The 24045-nt window shown below is 36.9% G+C and overlaps 2 protein-coding genes across 3 annotated transcripts in view; both read right to left on the bottom strand.

Moving 5' to 3' along the window:
* Positions 1–1767: 1767 nt before the first annotated feature.
* On the bottom strand, positions 1768–8226 carry LOC306880128 (endothelin-1-like). Its single transcript, XM_079433449.1, has 4 exons — positions 8058–8226; positions 3226–3373; positions 2587–2715; positions 1768–2499 (listed from the first exon to the last, which is right to left on the bottom strand). Exons 1-4 carry the CDS (start codon positions 8113–8115, stop codon positions 2391–2393), a joined length of 444 nt encoding a protein of 147 aa, XP_079289575.1. The 5' UTR covers positions 8116–8226; the 3' UTR covers positions 1768–2390.
* A 10115-nt stretch (positions 8227–18341) lies between these two features.
* LOC306880002 (transcription factor HIVEP2-like) overlaps positions 18342–24045 on the bottom strand; it is a 78340-nt gene continuing 72636 nt past the window's right edge. For both annotated transcript variants that reach the window (XM_079433260.1, XM_079433261.1), the window contains 5 exons: positions 23766–23917; positions 23158–23333; positions 22825–22926; positions 21554–22479; positions 18342–20755 (listed from right to left, as the gene is read on the bottom strand). In XM_079433260.1, coding sequence (XP_079289386.1) covers positions 19991–20755; positions 21554–22479; positions 22825–22926; positions 23158–23333; positions 23766–23917 — 2121 coding nt within the window. In that variant the 3' untranslated portion in view covers positions 18342–19990. The remainder of the gene's footprint in view (positions 20756–21553; positions 22480–22824; positions 22927–23157; positions 23334–23765; positions 23918–24045) is intronic.

Here is a 24045-nt window from a genome sequence, read left to right on the forward strand (position 1 = left end):
TATGGAAATCTATTACAGTAATCAGTATTGTTACATAACCCATTGTGATGCAATAAAGAAGGTCTAATTTAACAATGTTTATCCTCCAAAACAGACAGAACAGAGAGAGTGTAGAATGGCAAAAAGGTTCCGGCAAAATACATTAGATGTATTTCTTAAAAAAAAGCCTAAATTGAAAGACACACACACACACACACACACAAACACGCGCACACACACACAGAGAAACACTATAGCAAATAGCCTGTAAATAGTTTGTAACATGTAAAACATTATATTGAATAAAAAATATTTCACAATCATCTACATGTCTGTCTATTTTGAAGTTTAGGCTATATGTAGTACATTTGTGGGTGTTATTATAGCACAATTCTTAACACCTTACTTCGGACCTCACTAATTTTCAAACCCTGGTTACGGCCTTGGCTGTATGTTATTTTTAAGTTATTTAAAAAAGAACTTGCTGTTCCCTTATGTTTGCAAAAAATAATAATAATAATGCTCATTATAACATTATTATTTTATTCACAAATAATTAAATAAATTAAAATAACCAAGTGGGAACCAAATACTAATGTTAGGGGAACATTCTGTGTTTGCTGGGCTGTTAAAGGCCTAAATGTGCAGCGCATTTAAGGTAGAGCAAGAAATCTAATTTTCTGTCAAAACAACATGTTTCCTGTTTCCATTTTCGGAACACAAATTAAGTTTTCTTTGATGAAATCCGAGAGCTTTCTGACCCTGCATAGAGAGTAGCGCAACTACCACGTTCAAGGCCCAGAAAGGTAGTATGGACATCGTTAAAATAGTCCATGTGACATCAGTGATTCAACCTTAATTTTATGACATTTTTCAAAATAAATATCTTAATTTGTGTTCCGAAGTTGAACAAAGGTCTTACGGGTTTGGAACGAAATGATGGTGAGTAATTAATGACAGAATTTTCATTTTTGGGTAAACTATCCCTTTAAGATTTCTATGCAGTATGTGATGCAGCCATATCTTGATAATCTTAATGATCTGTTTTTAGCTGACTTTTAATCATTTGTTGGGTTTTTTCAGGGTGTTTCCTAGAACCTAACAATGTGGTTAGTGGCTGGCTCGATGCGTCTGACTGAAACAGGGGGGACAGGAATAGAGTGTGTTTGTTCCTTTGTCCCGGTAGTAAATGAGAGCACCACAAATTCCTTCCAGAAGTTTCTTGTGAAAGGCTTCCTGTGAGGTAAACCAGCATTCCTGATGATGCCAAAAATGAATGGAGATAAATAGCCGGCCTTATATAAAGATGTAGGCCCACTACTATTCACCTTAACTGCACGGTTGATCCTTCAATATGTGATCACTCAGAAACCAGACCAACCAACAATATTGGTTTACACCAGAAAGGCTTTACACATCACCTCATGGAAAACAACAACAGCAAAAGAAAGAGCGAGTGCAGCTTTTCAGAAAATTGCTAGCCTCTAGCACTGTGGAAACATTTAGCTTTGCCATTACCCTCTCCCATGATGAGACTTCTGTTTGATCTCCGGGCACAATGACAGTTTTATCGGTTTCTCTCACACTATACCTCTATGAACTTTTTTTTTATTTTTTTGCCCCTTAACTTCCACTTTATCTGTACATATTTAACCTTACTCACATTGTAGGTAAAATACGTTTTTCCATTATTGCAAGTTGGAACTATTTACAAAGAAAGTCGATCCCAAAACCAAAATTATATACTTCAGCCATATTCCATTATATGGGGGAAAAATGTTCACAGATGACAAGGTTTTTGTTCATTTTATTATTTGCCTTTCATATTACAAGAAATATTCAGTTCATTCGTTAGATTACAAATTGTTCCAATTGTCTGAGAAATCATATTACATACACTAATAAATTTTAACTGCTTGTCTGAGTAGTAGAGAGGTATTTATTGTTATTATTTTATTATTATTCCAAGGCTAAAAATAAAACTTGATCGTCAATCTTTCTTTTGACAATGTCCTCTTTCTAAACAAAAATCTTTTCCCAAGGCCAACTTACATGTTTAATGCCAAACATAAAGTGTCCATAAGCCGCTATTGTTCTCAATAAATATCCAAATGTACTCACTATAAGGAAACAAAATTGGAAACATCAAACAATATATATTACACGTCAATAAGAATCAATATGGTTTTACAGTATTCTACAAAATACTGACAGTTAGATAATATACAGTATCACTCCTGTACTGTCACAATTGAGATGCTAGCATTTCATGACGAGCCAAAGTAATAGAAAGGATGTCTAATACTATACTTCGTAAACCATTCACAGCACACGTTCAGACGTATGGCCAGGCTTTCTGCCCAAATAGTAATAATATACAGTATGTTACTACATAGCTTTTTTCATTTCTCTCAGGTTGTTTGTATTGGTTTGGGATTCTTCAGTCTCTGGGGGAATCTAGACTTGTATCGTTCTTTGTAGTTTCTGGGATGGTACCTTCTGACTGAGGCATTTTCATCTCTGCAAAAGATACCAAGTTTATCAGTAAAATATAATACAACTGCCGCAATGTGTGTCAAATACAGTGAAATTAATAATGACACTCACTCTTGCTGGAGATCCAAGTAAGAGCAAAACCGCACACAATTTTTATCTCTCTTGTCTGTGCACTGGCATCGTTCCACATCTCGTCTTAGACGCATTTGGAGTGAACCCACACCATAGGGAATGACCTGACTGAGAGAGAATAGTGGATATTTTATAAAACCTTTCCATTTTTAATATGAATTTTAATGATCAAATTTAATAAATAATAACTCGTCTAGACAAAAAAAGTTCTGCACCAAATATACTGTAGCCTATATAAATGTAAGTTTTCTGCACAATGTAGAACCCTTTCAAATTCATGAACAGAACTGAAAGCCTTGTACTTGTTTGAATTTGCATTTTGACCAGGCGTGCGGATTCCTGTTTGTTTCAAATATAAAAGACTTCACACTTGTTTCACTTCCCAAGAGCCAGACTCTCAATCTTTGGTTTCTGGGTTGTTTTTCACCAAAGGCAGTCTGCCTGTCCTTAGGTCTCCATGCGTGGGCCACATTAATGAGACCTCACACTTAAATACAACCAGACACGTGCTTGCAGAGTGCACAGGTTACCAGCATCAGTCCCCCATAGATCTCAAATCTCTCTTTACCAAAATGTGCTGTTCAAAGGCATTCGCAAATCAATGTTTGTCTGATGTACCTGGGTGTATCGACCCATACGATTCCTATGTGGCAAAAGTACACACATTCTTTGTCCTTCAGGTTTTCACAGGAGCAGCGTCTTTCACGACGGTGAGTTTGTGGAGTAGCATTTACAGATGGACTTCTGTTTGCATGGGACCCTGGGACTGACAGATACAAAGAAAAGAGCTTTAAACAACAGGTAACTATCAAAATCAGTAAAGACAATCTTACAAAAGATTACTATTTCAAATTAAATGTTTGTTTTTTGTATTTCTGTTCTATTCATTAAAGAATCCTAAAACTTTAATAGTAATAAGAAATGTTTTTGTGCACCAAATCAATATATTATAAATATTCTCATGACCCTGAAGACTGGAATAATTGCTGCTGAAAATTCAGCTTTTCCATCACAGGAATAAATTACATTTTAAAATACAGGTGCTGGTCATAAAATTAGAATACCATGAAAAAGTTTATTTATTTCAGTAATACCATTCAAAAAGTGAAACTTGTATATTAGATTCATTCATTACACACAGACTGTTTATTTCCTTTCATTTTGATGATTATAACTGACAACAAATGAAAGTCCCAAATTCAGTATCTCAGAAAATTAGAATATCAATTAAAACCAATGCAAAAAAAAATATTTTTAGAAATGTTGGCCAACTGAAAAGTATGAACATGTACAGCACTCAATATTTAGTTGGGGCTCCTTTGGCCTGGATTACTGCAGCAATGCGGCGTGGCATGGAGTCGATCAGTCTGTGGCACTGCTCAGGTGTTATGAGAGTCCATGTTGCTCTGATAGTGGCCTTCAGCTCTTCTGAATTGTTGGGTCTGGCATATTGCATCTTCCTCTTCACAATACCCCATAGGTTTTCTATGGGGTTAAGGTCAGGCGAGTTTGCTGGCCAATCAAGAACAGGGATACCATGGTCCTTAAACCAGGTACTGGTAGCTTTGGCAGTGTGTGCAGGTGCCAAGTCCTGTTGGAAAATGAAATCTGCATCTCCATAAAGTTGGTCAGCAGCAGGAAGCATGAAGTGCTCTAAAACTTCCTGGTAGATGGCTGCTTTGACCTTGGACCTCAGAAAACACAATGGACCAATACCAGCAGATGACATGGCACCCCAAACCATCAATGACTATGGAAACTTTACACTGGACCTCAAGCAACGTGGATTATGTGCCTCTCCTCTCTTCCTCCAGACTCTGGGACCTTGATTTCCAAAGGAAATGCAAAATTTACTTTCATCAGAGAATATAACTTTGGACCACTCAGCAGCAGTCCAGTCAAGACGCTTCTGACGCTGTCTCTTGTTCAAGAGTGGCTTGACACAAGGAATGTGACAGCTGAAACCCATGTCTTGCATACGTCTGTGCGTGGTGGTTCTTGAAGCACTGACTCCAGCTGCAGTCCACTCTTTGTGAATCTCCCCCACATTTTTGAATGGGTTTTGTTTCACAATCCTCTCCAGGGTGCGGTTGTCCCTATTGCTTGTACACTTTTTTCTACCACATCTTGTCCTTCCCTTCGCCTCTCTATTAATGTGCTTGGACACAGAGCTCTGTGAACAGCCAGCCTCTTTAGCAATGACCTTTTGTGTCTTGCCCTCCTTGTGCAAGGTGTCAATGGTCATCTTTTGGACAACTGTCAAGTCAGCAGTCTTCCCCATGATTGTGTAGCCTACAGAACTTGAGAGACCATTTAAAGGCTTTTGCAGGTGTTTTGAGTTAATTAGCTGATTAGAGTGTGGCACCAGGTGTCTTTAATATTGAACATTTTCACAATATTCTAATTTTCTGGAATACTGAATTTGGGACTTTCATTAGTTGTCAGTTATAATCATCAGAATTAAAGGAAATAAACATTTGAAATATATCAGTCTGTGTGTAATGAATTAATCTAATATACAAGTTTCACTTTTTGAATGGTATTACTGAAATAAATCAACTTTTTCATGATATTCTAATTTTATGACCAGCACCTGTATATTAAAACAGAAAACAGCTATTTCAAATAATATTTCAAAATTAAAAAAAAAAAAAATGTTATCAAATAATTATCTGAATAAGTGCAGTAAAAACAAATGGGATAACACTATCAACACAGCCTTCAGAAAGCTTAATTATAGCAATTCACAGATCCCCGTTTTCAGCCAAAGCCTAGACTTTTTGCTTTGATGTGTTACACCTGAAACAAATCCTCAAAATATGTCAAAATATTAGTCTTCACTTGATGATGTGAGACATAACATGTCTATGCTGTTGCTGCTGTCTAAACAATTCAGCACTGTTGTGTCTTCCATGTCCGCTTTGTTTTAATCCTGAGGATTGCCGAACAAATCCTGTTTTCATGTAGCTTTGATCTCATAGGTTATCAGTTCAGAAGTGAATTGCAATGCAACAGTATTACAAATGATCAAATCATGTTGACAAAAGAATAAAAATAAAGAAAAACTATAAACAAAATGTCTTATGGTTGAGCTTCATTAAGGTTGCGGTGAATAAAAAGCCATGTGGACCATGTTTAAAGACAGCAAATACGAATCTGTGGCCAACCACATTTTATGTCTCTAGGATTCCAGCAGAACGTCTAGATGCTACAAAGCAAACCACCACTACAGCTTCCGATGGTTGGGGTTTTAAAAGTTGAATCAAAAACAGATCTCGTGCTCATCTGCAACATGGTAACTCTTCATCAGACAAACATCTCAAAGGAAAAGAAAGACAAAAAGACAAGTATGATGGTATTTACATCAGGGTATTTTCAATTGTTGGAAAAGTTAGACGATAAATTCTTTTATGAAGCAAGATGGATGAACTAAGACTGCAAGAGGTCTCTGAATTTTGTTCAGGATACATGGAAGAGGGGTATTAGCAGGACCCCAGTAAACTGAATGACTTCTAAGGTGCTCAGTCAAGCAAACAGGGCCTGAGGCTGTAAGGCTTTATAGAAAAGGATGAAATTGCATGCCCAGTTCTGGTGGAAAGTGATCTGGGAGTGATCACAGTGATCCATCACTATAACAAGGCTATGAGGGTCTAACTATAGAAGTTCGATGTGGAATACACAACAATTGATCTGACTTGGCTGGAAATCAGTTGTCATCCACATCCTGAAGGCATTAGTTGAGGTTACCCGGTGAAGCATTGGGGTTAGTTTTCATATATCATGTCAGGATAATTAATCACAGTGATTAGTTGAGATGTGGAACTTGGAATTTGTGACAAATCCATTGGAATGTCTACTTAAAATGCCTGACATGATTCACATACTTTATACCATCCTACCCAAAATCATGAGAAAGACAATCAGGAATTTTTCTTCATCCCTGTAATATTTTATCAGGCTAGACTTCACTTACTGGTATAATACTAAGGCGAGTTCTGTAGCACCTCTCAGGACAGTTTGTTTTCCCAAGAAAAATTTAATTTTGTGATCCATGCCCTGAAGAAAGAGAGGACCGCCAAAGTGGATCAGCATAGAATTGTAAAAGACAAGCAAGGGATTACGTAAAATCCTACCCACCAACAGTGAACCAGACCATCTCACTCAAAGAAACAGCAACCGGTTTCCTGTTGTTAGCATTATAGCAAAACAATGTAAACCTTAACTAATCCCAAGTAGTTTGACTGCTGTTATTAAAATTCAAAGCTGTGATCATTTCTGTCCTGTAGGACATTGGCCTTGAAACTTGAAACTACTTAGGAAAATGGTCATGTATTCCCAGCAATTAACTGCAATAACAATACTTTGCTATACGGTATATTATCCTAGCCTAATATCCTAGTGTTTTGCTCTGCATACCTATACATCCAATGCTGAAACTAAAGAGCTCAACAACAAACCTTTGTTATGTTCATTTGTGAGCCAACTTGCAACCATGTCAAGTGATTCAAGAAAATTTCCCTTGTAAAAAAAATAAAAAAAATAAATTATCATAGTCAAAGTGTCTGAAATTTCTCATTGCTTGAACTGTTTACAGAGACAGCTTGCTCTGGTTATGAACTCTGCATGCTATTAAAATTAAGCCTACCCACAGCACAAAAGCTAGACCATTCTGAGGCAACTGTCACTGCTTTTGCACCACCATGAAGGAAGTTACATGTTCTGTGGTCCATAGAAGTGGTAGCTGGCCTACACATGGGGAGTTTACACACTTACATGTTTAAATGGCTTAAGGTACTTTATGCCACATTTAACCCTAATTCAACAGTTAAATCTACTATTGTGCAATAACTGCATATTGGGACTGGTGTTATGACAAAAAAGATAATAGAAATCTATTAAAAAATATTTAACTCACATTTTTCATTGATTTCTGTTATATATATATTTTTTTTTTTCCATAACACCAGTCACAATCAAATAAAATATTTTGTGTCAAAGTATTTCTGTCAAAATTGACACCAAACTTGTATGAATTTTATGTCTTCTGTGAAACACAAAAGAATATATGTTTATGTTCCATAGAGAAAAAAAAGTCATACAGGCATGGATCAATATGAGGGTGAGTAAATGTTTTTCTTTAAGCATTAACAGTAAATAGTTTATCCCTTTAATTTACAAGAATATATATCTGGTGTAAAATACAGTTCACATGCAAAGAACAAACCAGAGAGAATCTGATCATGAAATTTTAACAGAGTTGTCTGTTGCTAGATAAAATCTTATGTAAACTAGATTAACATTTTTTCAGATAGGAAAATATTCACATAGTAGTTCAAGATTTGATCAGAAAGCCAAATAATATATATATATATATATATATATATATATATATATATATATATATATATATATATATATATATATATATAAGAAAGATGATAGTCATTTACCTTGTGTTTCCAATATGAAAACAACCACACTTATTAAGAGTAAGAAGGAAAAATCCATAATGCTTCTTCCCAAGGATGCTCAGTATATTAATTGGCAAGCCTGTCTCCTGGATGTCCATCCACAGGAAAAGAGGAAAGCTGTGAGGGGAAAGAGAGCAGGCTGTGGAGTTTCTCAGAAACTTCTGCGGCACTCTAGACACCTCCAGCCTACCACACCCTCCTCCCCCACATCTCCCTCTTTGGATCAGCCTGCCAAGCTGTTCTTCACAATGCTAAGAACAGGTGTTTGACAAGACCCATTGTATGTGAGTGTCAGTGGGAGAGAGAGAGGGAGAGATTGTACTCTTTGTTTGGATAAATCTAGTGGAAATATTTGTGAAAGAAGGTCTCTCAACATTGTCTGTTTCCATCAAGTGCTTCCAACACGGTCAGAGGTGCATCACAGATTATAAACGGATGGATTGAGTTACACTTCATGGGTGAGCTCGCATCTCATGGGAATTTTTGCGCACTCTTGTTTTTTCCTTCCTGATGCAATGTTAGGAATGGGAGCTTGAAGAACAAAGTCAAAACTACAGCCTGGAAAGGAAACCCTTCAAAGTAGAAAACATAGACAGACCAGGTCTTTTTCTCAAGCCAAGGGAAGCCCATTGTGGTAAACCTCCATCTTAATTAAAACAATAAAAAGCCAATTGAAACATCTCAATATAAGCATCTGCATGCCAGACTTTCTTAACTGCGGAGGGTTCCTCTAACTGGTTAAACATTTTCTGCAGTTCAGAAACAGTTCTTGCTCTCATTTTTGGAAGTTCCTTCTATAATCATTTCAAATTTGTTGAAAATTCACGTGACACAAGCTCCACTGCACAAACAGACTAGGAGATATGAACTGTGGCGTGAAAGTTGTTGAGAATGGTCCTTAATGGGGCCTGTCATTTAATCACAAGGGGGGCAAAGTGATGTATTCTATGCAGCACCACAGGGGTGGGTTATTTTTTCCCAACCATAGTTCTATTTAGCTCACTTTTTGACTTCTCATTAGTCCAGATTAGGCTTAGTTTTGCTTTCAGGAGAGATAATTAAAGGCTGGGCACAACACAAAACAACATATTTGGTCACAGAGCCCCTGGCTACAGCAGTTAGATCTGTGAGGTGAGGTGCTGTGGAGGAGGAAGGAGAACTTCAGAGCTCCAAACGGCTTCTTCCTGCAGCTGTGGGAGAGACATAATGAACAGCTTGACAGACCTTCTGAAAAAATGCTCATGCTTCTGAAATTGAACTGTGCCACACTACTATATATGCAAGTTCAACTGATACTTTAATGAGAATCTAAGTGTTGTTCTTTTATTCAAGACAATATTACATGCTTGATCTTTGGCAGAGGATGACTGTGCGAGGAATTTTTTTTTAATTCTTTGTGCCAGTCTTTGTTGCTCTATCGCATTTCAAATCACAATATATTAACACTTTGTTTTTATTTGATAAAAGAAAAATAGTTGTATCTTTTGCAGAAATGTACACGTGCTGAATAAGTGTTTATTAAACTAATAAAACAGTAAGACTTTGGCTAACTGCTCGAAGTGTCAAATGGCATGCAGAATCGCTGACTAAATCAATCAGTAAATCAATAACTGACCTCTATACGAGGAGAAATAAACTTTTCAACAGAATTATTGTTAGCTTGCCAAGCAAGCCTGAAACAATCTGTTCATGATTATCCATCCTGGAGCCAGCAAATGCATTAAAAGTAAAATATTATTGACAATGAGACAATGATTAAGCTAGACTATCTCTTAAAATACTTTTGCTCCTGAAAACCAGTACCTTTATATGCACAGGTGCAGTGTTTTACACACTCCCCTGGACTTTCACCGACCCTCAGCTGCACTTCCCCCTTTAAGCCTCTCTTTTTTTTTTTTTTTGCAGGATTTGACCACAATACCTGCTGAGGTATGCATCAGTAATCAATGATCAACAATTGCTTGTTTCTACCAGTCTCTTAATTCCCCTTAAATACTTTATTCTTGTAAGATTAATAAGAGTCGTAAATCATGTGTTATGACATGTACAGTTATGCTACATATTAACTTTAACATCAACACACACACAAATGAAATGATATATTTTTAATTGTTTTATTGGTGTATTGAAATGAGTTCATTTGAGTTTCATAAATCATTTTTTGTATTGGCGTACAGATACTGCTTAAAAATAATTATTAAAAATGATTTCAGACATTAGGCATGGACAGTGAACGTGACATCACTTCCTACAATGAGCGATTGATCAGGTTTAACCACTGATCTATATATAATATAATTCTCTATTATAGATCAGTGGGTTTAACAGAAAAAAGGTCTCTATGACTCCACCCAGTGTTCAGATGTGGGGTTTAGATGAAGCGTTCAAACTACAAGCTTGTTAGTAGGCTCATTTGTAAAGATAGGTATCTTAATCAAGCGAAAATGAGTAAATTGTGAAGTAATTTCCTGACTCGACAAACATGTTTCACCTGTTGATCAGCACAATGGATCAAAAAGGTTTTCTCGCGTTTTTCCGTTTAAAGAAGTAAGATGAGAGATTCCCGCGAAAAGCAGCATTGAAGAGTCAGAGCTTCAGTGTTTTACCTAAACTATTTGGAAAGCCCAATATTACATAAAAACAGGTTTGGTTAATGCCCACATGAATTTAAACTGCAGTGGGCATAAACCATGTAGGTAAATATGTACATTTACTGTGGTAACTACCTCAGCTCAGGGGCGGCGTTAGGGGTGGGCTAAGGGGGCTGGAGCCCCGCATGTTTTCAGTAAAGCCCCGAATGTTTTTATTACTATGCCATCAATGAGTTTCCATGCCCAATAAAGTAATTTATATTAGAATTTAAATAAACAAATAAATAAAAATCTCTCGACTCTCACGTCTACAGTGTCTGTCAATTTACGCGTTGTCATTCACACCCGACAAAAACCGCCCACTGAGTCTAGTGCTTCTGACTGACATGTAAACTGGCCAACCATCGATGAGCGTCTGTACGATCCAGCCAATGAAATTAGATCTTTTGGAGCCAGGCGGTTTGTTGGCGTGTAGTATTTTACTAGATCAATTTATTTGAAAAATAAAATGGATATTTCAAAATTCTTCAAAAAAAAAGGAAGTAAAACACCCCCAGCCAACACTTGAACGCCAAGATACAACAGCTTCAGGTATCTGTAACTTTTAATCATAGTATTATATTTCTTATTCGGTTTTAAATTGTGTCTGATTTAACGTTACATTTTGAACATCTAATAGTTAACGGTTGCGCAGCACAGTCTTTAGGACACACACACACACACACACACACAGAGCGGTTATAATGTTGGGTTAGCATGGTCTGTGGCAGACTTTTCGTGTCAGGGCAACAATTCAATAAACAAGATAATAAAAAAAGACATATTTCGCTAAGGAAATGGTTCCAAACAAAGCATGTTGTTGTGCTCTGCAGCAACACACAGCGATGTTTACTGAATAAATTTGCGTGAGTAAATGATTCACTGACCCGTTCATAAAAACAGTTTTTTACTTTTTTTCTGAATGAATCATCTGTTTCGAACGAATCGATTGATTAAATGACTGACTGACTCACTCATTAAGGCAGTGGCTTGCCGCCACCTAGTGGCAAAGTACCATTCTAATTTTTTTCATCATTTCATATTTCTGTATTCCAAATTTTATATTTGATACATTAGCCGCATAAGATTATTTATGCAATTTGTAAGTGCTGTGTAAGTGCTCCTTCAAAAATATAAGTGTATAGAGCCCTGTGTTTATAATTATACTTGGATGAAAATGAGTCATCCTTAACATTTTTGGTGTTTTGGATTCACTATAGCTGGAGAACAATTAAAAACAAAATAGGTTATAGGCTCTACTGGGTGATTTTTTATTTTACTGAGTAACATTCATCATTTTCCCATATAGTGTATAGATTTTTAGGCATTCTATTATCTCAAACAGCCTGAAAAATAGTGCATTTAGCTGACGTAAATGGGAAAAAAATCTCCCCCGGACCCCCCTAGGTTTGGGCTAAGCCCCGAATGTTTACATCGTCTGGCTCCGCCCCTGCCTCAGCTTATGGTTATGTTATGTAATAGAACATGCAGTCCCATCTCTTGCTGTCATGACCCATATAATTATTTAGATCTTCATTAACTTTCTGTCTTACAGCATATTGCACACATGTTATAATGTTATATTTATTTTAGGCATTAGTGTTCTTTAATTACTGATTTAAAGACACAGTCTTTATTAATTTGTGTACAACAATGTAGTTTAAGTAAAAATCTCTGATGATGACTGGCTAACTGTGCATTATGCTTTACAATAACTGTGCTACTCTTGTAAAAGAATCAATTTTACATTACAAATACAGCCTAAATCTGTTGTAATTTCCTGGGATTAGATTCTTTGTGATGGATTTTTGGATTGCAGTTTTGAATTTCTGATTAATTACAAAGGTTTTTAAAGAATCATAAGTTACGTTTTTTTTTTAATGTTTTGTCAGAAACAATGTAGGCCTACTGTAAATAAATGCAAAAATACATCAGTTTGTCACAGGACAGTGCTAATGCTTTCTTCTTTCCAAAGTGAAACATAATGTACGAGCACATGGTAGTCTTACTGAAAGTGCTGTTAACACAGGTCTACCACATCCTGTCTCATGTTCTAGCGCTGGGCTTGGACATACATTCTCAGGGAAATTAAATGTGATTTATTGCCGATTATCCCAGCTGGAAACCGGGAAGCTGGGAGCCGGATGCATAGAATAAAATAAGATTGGTGTCATTTTTTTATTTTTCAATCTGAGACACTTTCTTACTGAAAACCACACATTTTACCTTTGATTACAGAGTGAATGCTGTTCCACGTGGGCCTGTTGGGTGACTGTTCCAGACAGCACTAATGGAGAGGTGGTGACATTTATAGGATGTTGCTTTTGAGAGGGTGTCAGCCATCATTTTGATCCCAGGTAGCATGAGAGCTTGTCAGGTACCGATTTTGTTTGCTTTACACCAAGAACTTCTTGAACTTTTCAAACCCAATGTACGTTCACTACAGCCTTGAAGCCAATCATTTGTTTGACATTTATCTTTAGAAGTTCTCAACTATTTGACTTTCTTTCACTGACCGCAAAAAGAGATTTTATTTACACTTTTGTACAATGGAAGTAAATGATAATCAGAGGCTATGAAGCATTAAGAATGGCAAAATAAATAAATAACAGTAGTCCATAAGAACTGGGCATATGAAAAGATCCTATGAGGAACAGAATATCATTTAAGAAACTTTACAGCCCCTGGTCACCTTACACTTTCATTGTATGAAAAACCTTAAACATTCTGCTAAACATCTCTATTTGGTTTCCACAGTTAAAAATTAAGGCCTACATGTCTATAATGATATGATATTCATAAATTATAACAATTTTTGTTTTTTTTTGGGGGGGGGGGTGAATGCATAAAAATTATATTTTTCAAAATCGTAAATGGAACAAAGATTATTGAGGTAAGTTTTACAAGAAAATACTATTAAGACTTTCTGTTTCAAAATTGTAAAAACATATTTTTAGTGTATTACAAAATTACATTTCATAATTCTAATTTATAGTGAAATGAAAAAAAGCACCTGTATGCATCCCTCTGCATCATCCACTAATGCTGCTAACGAGTTCATGGATGCTTTAATTTGTCAAATGTGACAATCTATACATCTGCATTTTAATTGTTCCGATAAATCCATAAAACCACTTATGGAGCATACGAATTAGATAAGACAACAAAACTAATTAAAGGTTAGGCAGAAGATAATGATGTTATTTTTGAGCTGAATCACAGTAATTACTCAACCAGAAAAACACACGTTGGTCAACTGCAACTTGAAATACCGAAAAGGTTTTGAGGCTATATTTAGATAATTGGGCTCAGGCAAAAGTCTTTAAGAGTTATTGGCCAATTTCTCTGAGGGGAAACATCGGAAGTAGTGGTTAAAAATGCAAATTTTGTCTAATGACTTACCTCTCTAGATTTACACACACACACACACACACACACACACACACACACACACACACAATAATAGACTCCTGTTCATACAAAAACCTCACATAATTATTACAATAGTTGAAAAAGAACATCTAATATTGCTTTGCATAGTACTGTGTATATACAGTTTACTGTAAACAGCATGCTAAATATTTTTACACTGTGCTAAAAAAGTGCAATTGGCAGTTTGCAATTTATGAGACCATCGGTGTACAGCAAGATGACGACAAAGTGTTCTAATTATAATGGACTATCAGAGGGTGGGCAGCCCTACAGTGCCCAACTGGATCAAAATGCGTCAGCTCTGCAAGAACAGTGCTCTGTGTCTGCCAGGGCTTATTGGGTATGCCTTGGCTGAAGGCAGCCTGAGAGCCACTTAATAACAGCGAGGAACAGATTTTTCACCATATGCCATGCAGGTCTTGCTGGGCTCGCATCTATCCCTACTATTCTACTGCCCGCCTGCTTGTCTGCCTGCCTGCCTGAGTACTTCCTCCCTACCACTGTACATTACACGTCTCTATTCCGCTCGGTGTGGAATCGTATGTCCATAATGTACAAGATACGATCAAAGATAAACCTCCAGGAGAAGATTGGGCACAGCTAAACATCCTCTCCTGGCTCCTGCCCTGCGAAAACATGAGGCCTTTGAGGCCATCGGTGGAATGATTTAGAGTTCTGCATTAATGGTTCTCCTGTGCTTGGCCGGAATCCTGCTCTGTCTCCTTAGTAACCTCTCTGTATGTACCTGCATGCCTACAGCTTTTCCACAAGCCACCAAAGCAAAACTGATGTTGTTCTTTCCCCAAGTGTTTCCAAATGAATCCGTTTTAAAGGTGGCAGCAGTGATCGCAGTTTAAACTCCTCTGACTAGAAAGCAGCTTTCCTCTGGTTCATCCGTCCGTCTGATGTGCCACACTTCATTCACCATTCAGAATGCCGTTGGACTATGTAGCAAAGATATTAACATAATGGGAAGTCTACATTGTGTTGAAATTACAAACCAATCAGGGTTTGAAGCAATGCAATAGAATAACCATTTTGGGTGGCCCGATGAACCTTTCTGTTAATGGTTCTTAAAAGAACCATTTTTGTTTCTTAGTGTAAAGAACATTTCAATAATCTGAAGAAACGTTTCCCACTGGAATGGTAATGGAAATGTTCCAATAAATTTGTCTTTCACCCCACCCTGTTTTTAACATCTGCCATGGTTAATAGAGCTGACAGTACAGAAATTCAGTGACTTACAAGCGAAAAGGCTATAAAATCATCTTGCACTATATGACAGTAACATTCCATCAGCTGAACATGATACATGTCAGCAAAGAAGCAATTAGCAAGAAAATCTCTGAGGAAGTACTTCCATGATAAGAGAGATAGAGAGAGAAAATATCTTTGCCTGTAAATTGATTTTGGAAAGTTTTACAAAACCCTTCAGCCCAAGAGAATGCTGGAGGGAACAGACCGTAAACAGTGCTATAAGTCTGACTTTGAGACCGTCGCTGTCTCCTTTACATCTGGTTCTTATTATGACCCAGAATTTCCAACCAAGCCATATATGTTGGCCCTTTCAATATACAGAGAGGCCCAGCCAAGTGTGGTCAGTATGGTGAACCACATCACCTAATGAAACCTTTAGTGCTTACTATATGTCTTATTTACAGGTACAGTGCCTTAATGACCACTGAAAGCAAACATAGACACAAGTTGCCTGTCTGCACTTGACCACTGGCATATTTCATACCTGATACCTTGATTTATAGTTCAGGCCAGTATTTAGCTAGGTAATGATATTGATTAAAAATAATAATAATAATAATAATAATTAACAAATAACAAATAGTTTTGACCGTTTTATCTTTTAAATAATTATTTTTTTCATCTTTTAAATAATTTTAATTTGTATTTTGTTATGTACCAAGTTAGAAGGATATCTGTGTCATTTACAGTGCTTGTTGAGAGAGAATTAAGTCTGTTATGCTTATCAAGACTGCATTAATTTGATCAAAAATACTGTAAAAAGTGTAATATTGTGAAATATAAATATAAACTGTTTTAAAATGTAGTTTATTTCTGTAATGCATAGCTGTATTTTCAGCATTATTACTCCAGTCTTCAGTGTCACATGGTCCTTCAGAAATCTTTCTAATATGCTGATTTTGTTCTCAAAAATATTTCTTATTTTTGCTTAAAATGTTTGCGGAAACTGTGATACAATTTGTTTTCGTTTTTTTTTTCTTTAATGAATACAGCATTCAAATAAACTGAATTTATTTGAAATAAAAAATGTTAACATTATAAATGTTTTTATTTTTAATCATTTTAAGCATCCTTTCTAAATAAAAGTATCAGTAAAAAATGAGTAGATCTGACAAACATTAAAATTGCACAAGCTATGAATTTTTAAAACATGAATTTAAAAAAAAACACACATTTCAGTCCTAAACCAACAGATGGCAGTATGTCTTAAAGAAAAGACCAGGAGACAGACTTTGTTTTACAGGCACTGTAACACTACAACATGTGGCTATGACATACTGCCAATGTGAGAAGTTTGAAAATGCACTAAATTTAGCTTGAGACCTGTCAGTAAGTTTCTATAGAATTCTCTTCAGGCGTGATCTTTTTATTCTCGGGGTCTATCAGAGATGACATCCGGTCACCTCCAGCAGGACAGGCGCCCATAAAGCTGTGTAGAAACATTGACTACACATGGAAAATGTGGGCTGTGGTTTTCTTCTCTTCTTGGCAAGAGACTGCCTTAGTTAAAAAAAAGGAAAAATGTTAACTGTTCCAAACATATGTTCCCATGGAAGGGGGCAGCACTTTGGGTTGGTCCCCCAACCTATGTACAGACTTAACATACTAATTATCAATTATTTTCTCCACATTCAATCTGTATAGAAGCAGGTTAGATATAAAACAGCAGAGGAAAATATGTCATTCTGGTTAAATAGATCATAAACATTTATTGTAGCTCGTGTGTAGCAGTTAATTCTAATCGGTATCAGTTTGAACAAGGCTGCCAGTGGTATCTGTGCACTTGTATAGAATTTTGCTACACTCATTTTTATGACAGCAATCGAGTTTCTGCTTGCACTGAAAAAATATTTAGTTGCATAAGACTGTATTGTGCAATCATTCTATATAGGGACCTGTGGGAAACGATTCATTAATAGGGAGGAGGCCATGTTACATTTCTTAAAACACTCAGAGTTCATCACATTGTTCAGGAAGTGCAATTCCATTCTTAAGTTAAACAGTAATGGATACATCATATGACACCACATAGTTAATGATGAGCGGATGACATCTTATTTTCAAGGAATATTCAAGAATGGTAAACAAATGAAAACCTGCGTGCCATTAATGATAATACTATTTCAGTACTGTGCTATTGACATATAACCCCCCCCCCATAATATGTGCACTTGATCAGTTTTTGGATGATGTGGTATAAGGTTAATCTACTGACAAACGCTCTTAATAACTGTTTGCCAGACATGAAGATTTTTCAGGAGCACACCCAACATCTGTAGCTCTGCTTCTGAAACAACAATGTATTTCTAATCAGAGAGACTCAGCATCCATGTTTGCTGATGTGAAATGTACAAGTTTTGCACAAAATGTGTGGCTATTTGAGCTAGATCTAATGTTGTATAAGATGATGATGAATTTTTTAGGGACCAAAAGTTGTGAGAGTAGATTGGTAGGAAAATATTTTAGGTCCAAGATCAGCCTTCCTTTAAAACTAGAAATAAATTTAGTCTTTTAAAAATGTGATTTTGAGTATGCAAATGATCACATCAATGATTATTAGAAGTTTACAGCTACTTTTCTTACTGTTTAGCTTAAAAATAATTTTAAAAGACTGATAAGACTTAAAAAAATAAATGAAAGCAAGAAGATTGATGGGTTGATCTAATTGGTAGATGCACAAAAGATATCACATCAACCTATTTGTGTCAACGTGTATTAACATTGTGGTGATACAGTTTTCATGTACAGTCAGGCAGAACTACTAAAATTAGCAATGCAAGATGTCTTTGTGTACTGACAGATTCAATCTGATTGTGTATCTGATCCTTTTCAAATTCTTCACCCCTCTTTTTACAGAAGTTGAAAGAGAATTTAAGCATTCGTATTTTGTGCCAGTTTCCTAGAAAAGTAGAGAAGCATTAAGACACCACGGACATGCAAAGTTACCATAGTTGTATTTATTTGAAAACAGCAATCTGTATTTTTTTCACCTGTGCTGTGATTCGTCAAAACTGATATTGTACATATTGTTTTTCCACTGAAAATCACAAAGTTACCCTTTTCATTTTTATTATTTTTTAATTATGTTTGTCTTTTATTCTTTTTGTTTGTTTCAATACAATGATTTGTGCTTTTGATACCTTAGGTTTGAAAGACATGTTAATACAGTTAAGTGGATAGTAGGTACTACCGACAAAAATGTCAAAAGAGTCAATTACATAGATCATATACACACAATACAAAATACAGATATACACACAAGTGCACTGGCTCCATACTCCAGTTCAGTTAGGTTGCTTCAACTCAAAACATATTCCAAAAAAAAAAATCTGTATTTCCAATCCCCGTTCAAAAGTGATATAATTTGGGATTCGTTAGGAAGGTTTAGGAAACATAAGGTGCATTTTAGGAGTTCTCAGTATTGGAGTTTTTGTATGTACAGTTATAAAAGTGTTTATGGACTGATGACGTGGCCCTTGACGAACTCCTTCAATGTGTCAATATATATGGCTATGAGCGTATACAGAACCATAGGTATCCGATATTTACATCTGTTGGAATGTTCCCCATACTAATCATCAACAAGTCAAGTACTTCAAGCAACATAATTCACAGAAGATCAAAATACCTTTCACATCTACCTCAATAAGTGGTGGAGGAAATGCAGAAGTGCGAAAGTTGATTCACTTAATGCTTAACAGTTCTACATTTAAAATGTGAACGGTGAAATCACAACTAGTGTAGCCTACCAGCCAATAGGAAAGAGAAGGGTACAAGCACTTAGAACCAACTACCATACTGTATGTGGGTATCAATCTAAAACATGTGCAGATATATCATTTTTCTGTATACTGGTATATAAACATTTACTTAAATTATATAGAATTCTAAATAAAGCGAGTTTACTAAGAAGTATATGCACACATACTTCTAAATATATAAAGCCATATTACATGTACATAATTTTTTGCTCTAATTATGCAGTAGCAAAACCCATGCTTTACATAGAAAAGGCATCCACAACATTAAGAAAAATGTACAATTTATGAAACATGATACAATAAATAGTATTATAGAATCGCTGCTGTACACAAAAGCCATTTAATTTCACACATATAAAAATATGTTTTAGTGCAACCTTACATGTATTGATACTTCACATCATTCAGACCGAAAGTGTCCAAAAAGAAGGTAAATTGCATTTATTACAAAGCGGGATACACAAAACTCGATATATATTTACATGTCTTCCTGTTTAATGCTTATAAGAATATAAGCAAAAAGTAAAGAAAAGGCACACACATCTGTACATTTTTTAAAAGTACCAGACAAAGTCCATAAGCAATTTTGGTCAGGCTCATATATAAGTTAACATATATATTTATATATATGTATATTCTTTGAAACTTTAAATAAGAAAGTAATTATAGTTGAGATAGCAAACCGTGTTATAAAAGGCATGCTATACATGTACATTAAAACCACTGAATCAGTTCACTTGTTTTTCGAGACTGATTTTCTGTGTGTACATGGATGTACATGTGTAAATATAAAATGTGTGAGCGTAATTTACCACTCTCTCTTCGACCTTGTTCACCTGTTGTTAATAGCGTCTTTTAAATCTTTGCCTTTCTTTATGGTCGCTAGCCTCTCTCCACGGCCCTGTTGGCCAGACGCTCGCTCTGCTGTCTCTGTGTTGTAGAGAGTAGGATGGCTTGCTGTGGGAGTCTTTGATGTGGCTGACACACTGCTCTCTGCTCTGGAGTGTAGCAGGTGACTGATCTCTGAGCTGCAATAGTGCTGCGCTCTCGGCACACAGTCTTGTTGAACTGCGGGTGAATGAGATAATGTGTGCTGATGGTAAGGATCAATTGGAACTGCCGATTTTTCTGGATTTTCTTCGGAGGCAATGCACAGCGAGGCAATCGCCTTAGTGCATGTTTGGATGCACTCTTCCTGCTTGCTCTCCTTGTCGGACATGTCGGTGCTGTCCTCTCGTGACTTTTGTGAGGAAGGTGATGCAGCCTTGGGGGACATGGATTTTTCGTGGGATTGGGGTGAGTCTTCTGGGCCTCTGCTGGTGGGCCCTCTACCCTCGGAAAGGTGGAAGGACACCTCGCTGGTGCTGGATTCCTCCGAAGTGCTCTTCTGCAGGGGAAGGCGTGTGGGGTGGACATGACCAGTGACAGAAGTGGGCACAGAATGGACCATCTGGATGCCGCCAATGGGTATCATGGAGAACGGAGTGCGGATCTGTTGCTGGGAGTGCAGGGGAAGGTGGCTAAATAATCCCTGGTGGACACTGGAGACATCTGCGTTGCGAGCCTCCCCTTGAAGATGTGATGTCTTTCGCTGGTCCTAAACAGTTGGAAGATACGGTTCATTTACATTACAAAATATTCCTGGAAAATCATAAAGGCAGTGTTTAAATAAATCCTTGTGAAGCTAAATACACCTTAAGTGATAAGATTAGCAAATAATTCTTGAAATACTTGTCTGTTATTCTGCTTATCTGGGGCTTGTTTCACAGTTATTTAAACTGGACCTCTTGGAAAGGTTGGAAAATTTAACAAGACCGCAATGAAAAAAAACAAACAAAAAAACAGTTGCCAGTAAAAAGGGCCAAGCTTACATAATAGACCTTGCTCATTTATCTTATTATACCCCTAGATCTATGGTAAGAAGCCAGGTAGCACTGAAATGAATTACTATACTGCATACACTGTATAGGCACTGCAGTTTTCCACTTTCTCCTGGGAGTTCTTAATCAACTATACAATATAAATAGAAATGCTCCATTCTGTTGTATGATGGCAATTTACAGACATTAACTGATTACCACTGCAATTTACTTGTCCAGACTTGTATACTTGAGCTTTGTATACTTTATTAAGGATCCAACATACTGTATGCTGGCTATTGCCTTTCCTCTGGCATATCGTTATTATTACTCTTCACTTTGAACAACAATGACTTTTTATCCTTTAACTCACCAAACCTGGCACGCATGTAAAGTATGCAGGCTGTGTAATTTTGAGATGGACTCAATACAGTTGCCTAGCTAGTGAACTATTTACAGCTATATTATTTGAATTTGTTTTAGAAAAGTTAATAATGACTGGAGATATAAAGTTTTACGAGGCAAATATAACTTACCACCTCCAGATCTGCATGGCTCTTGGTCTTTTGGCTTAATGATATCATCTCTGCATGTGGGCTGGGGTTGTGCGCCCATGGACTGCTTTGATAATGGAGACCCCTCCTGGGGGACACAGGTCTGATTATGCCCCTACGACTTCTGGGAGAAAGTCTGCCTGAGAGATCCCTTCCTGGGGATATCGGCCGTCCTGTCTGGGAGATGGGAGAGAGATGTCTTCTTGGAGAAAGGTCCCTCCTCGGTGACAGATCCCTTTTATAAACATCACGCCTGGGGGAGATATGCCTAAGGGGAGACGCTTCTCGCCTTGGTGACAAACGGCCACGTGGGGAGAGGTCCCTTCGAGGGGACAGATATCGCCTAGAGGAAGATGAGTTTTCTCGCAGAGGGGAGGAGTCACAGCTGGGTGAAGACAGACGGGAGCAGGAGAAGTCAAAGGAGGATGAGCTGTGTTCTGGAGAGAGAGCCAGGTCTTCATCCATAGAGCTAGGCACATCCAGTCTGTTTTTGTGATCCTCACCCAGAGCCCCTTGAAGGAGCTTCTGGTATTCAGCCATCTGGGCCTCTTTAGCTTTCTCACTGGGTGCCATGAGTTGGGTGATCTGAATACTGGGCAGACTAGTGTAATAAGTGAAAAGAGGCTGTTTGGAGACAGAGGTCAGAGGCTCTGGTGTGGATTCTTGTGAAGCAGCAACTGCAGTGATGGAGAGCGAGGGGATGACACATGGCTGTGGGCTTGTGCTTCGGGACCGTGTCTTCGGCGTTGAATCACCATCATACTCGTCATCATCATCCTCATCTTCATCAACTTCATCACCATCCTCTTCAGCACCCTCTGAGTCATCAGCATCAGAGAATTGGTGCTCTGCCATTATTTCTGACATGCCAATCTTTTCTGATGCTCTTTGGACCTCCTCAATGGTGTCTGGAAAAAAAGTACAATAACACATTTTATCAACTGACTTTAACAGGTTAAATCAACATTGTTTGAAGTGTTTTAGTAGCAAATTGTGTTTATTTTATTCCTAAATATCAGTTGGCCTAGAAAGGTCGCTAGGGTTCTTTGTTTCCCTTTGTTAGAACATGCAATCACAATGGGGCAAAATATTATTTTTTATTTAGGAATATTTTATTTAACAATGGCAGTAGAAGGTTTCTGTTTTTAATTAGGCTAATTTTCCTGTACTGGTATTACTTCCAGATGCCAACATATATTGCAAATATTGGCTCCTCTAAATAAAATGTATCCAGAATCTGAATCATACAGTACCTGGTTCTTCTGCTTCCGTCTCATCCACCGATGTCACTGACACTCCAAGTTCTAAGCACTTTTTCATGTGAGCTTTTGACTTCATGTGTTTTGTAAGGTTTCCTGAAAACAGATTTTAAATTGTTTAAAAGTTACTTGCATTGGCATGCCCAAAATGATGTCTGACCTACAATTTAGAGATCTTCTGTTGTTCAGTGTGGTACAAACAAATGTTTTATTTAAGTCCACAAAAAGAACAAAAATCATTGTTTTCGTCAAATTATAGAATGTTGTTTTTAATTTTATGTGTGCATTTGCATGTATTGGTTATTGGAAATGTATGAGAAAACCCACCTTTTGTTTTAAAAGCAAAGTTGCAGAACTTGCAGACATATGGCCTGACATCTGTGTGTGTGCGAATGTGTTTCTTCAGCATGCTTGGCTTTTTACAGCGGATCCCACACTCCTCACAGATGTACTTTCCCCGGCCTCGGCCACGCACATAAACATAGTCTTCATTGGATTTGTACCTGAAATAAAAACAAGGCAAGGGTTATTAACATTATTGGAAGATATGAATTATATTGGTTAATGCTGATGTCGAATGATATCATGTTCATCAAAAAGCTCACATTATATATTTTGAAGGCATGATTCTTTTATATGTTTGAAACAAAAACATTTTGACAGCTGTATCAATTTAATTTTTTTCCCTGCCCAGGATAATATTATATGGAGGACCCAAAGTGATACCATACCATGTAGTAGTATACATTCCAGGTACTTGTGTTCAACAGATTTAGGCACCATAAATGAAATTATATGTTGATAGATAGTTTGATTCCTCAGCTCTAATACTAGCAGCAGTATATTTTTAATTGCATTTTAGAAATGGGGAAGTCCCATCTTGTATAAAGAATACTAAGTTATGTGTTGGAAAATAAACACACATCTTCACATACCCTCCTTCAAAGATTTTTATGCGAGTGGGTTCAGCCTGCTTTGAAGAAGCTTCTTTCTCTCCGTGGTCTTCTTTCCCCCTGTCTCTTAAGCTGATTCCCTTCATTTTCTTCCCAAACTTGCCAACATCCAACTGTATGATCTCTGGCTTCAACTGGAAATGTAAATAGAGAAGAGATTGAATAATGAACCCTAAAACTGTAAGCATAAAACAAAAGCAACATAAGTTGGTCTGTGCAAAAATGAGCAAAGGCAACTTGTGTTTCAACTCGTGCAAATTTT

This window comes from Barbus barbus (assembly GCF_936440315.1).
Source record: "Barbus barbus genome assembly, chromosome: 14".
Taxonomy (NCBI): domain Eukaryota; kingdom Metazoa; phylum Chordata; class Actinopteri; order Cypriniformes; family Cyprinidae; genus Barbus; species Barbus barbus.

Bases quoted from the DNA above. Each gene is read 5' to 3' on its own strand.
- LOC306880128 (XM_079433449.1), bottom strand. From the start codon at position 8,115: ATGGATTTTTCCTTCTTACTCTTAATAAGTGTGGTTGTTTTCATATTG. The intron at 3,374-8,057 runs GTAAATGACTAT...TGTATCTGTCAG, and splicing joins TTTCATATTGGAAACACAAG to TCCCAGGGTCCCATGCAAAC. The intron at 2,716-3,225 runs GTACATCAGACA...ATTCTCTCTCAG, and splicing joins GTATGGGTCGATACACCCAG to TCAGGTCATTCCCTATGGTG.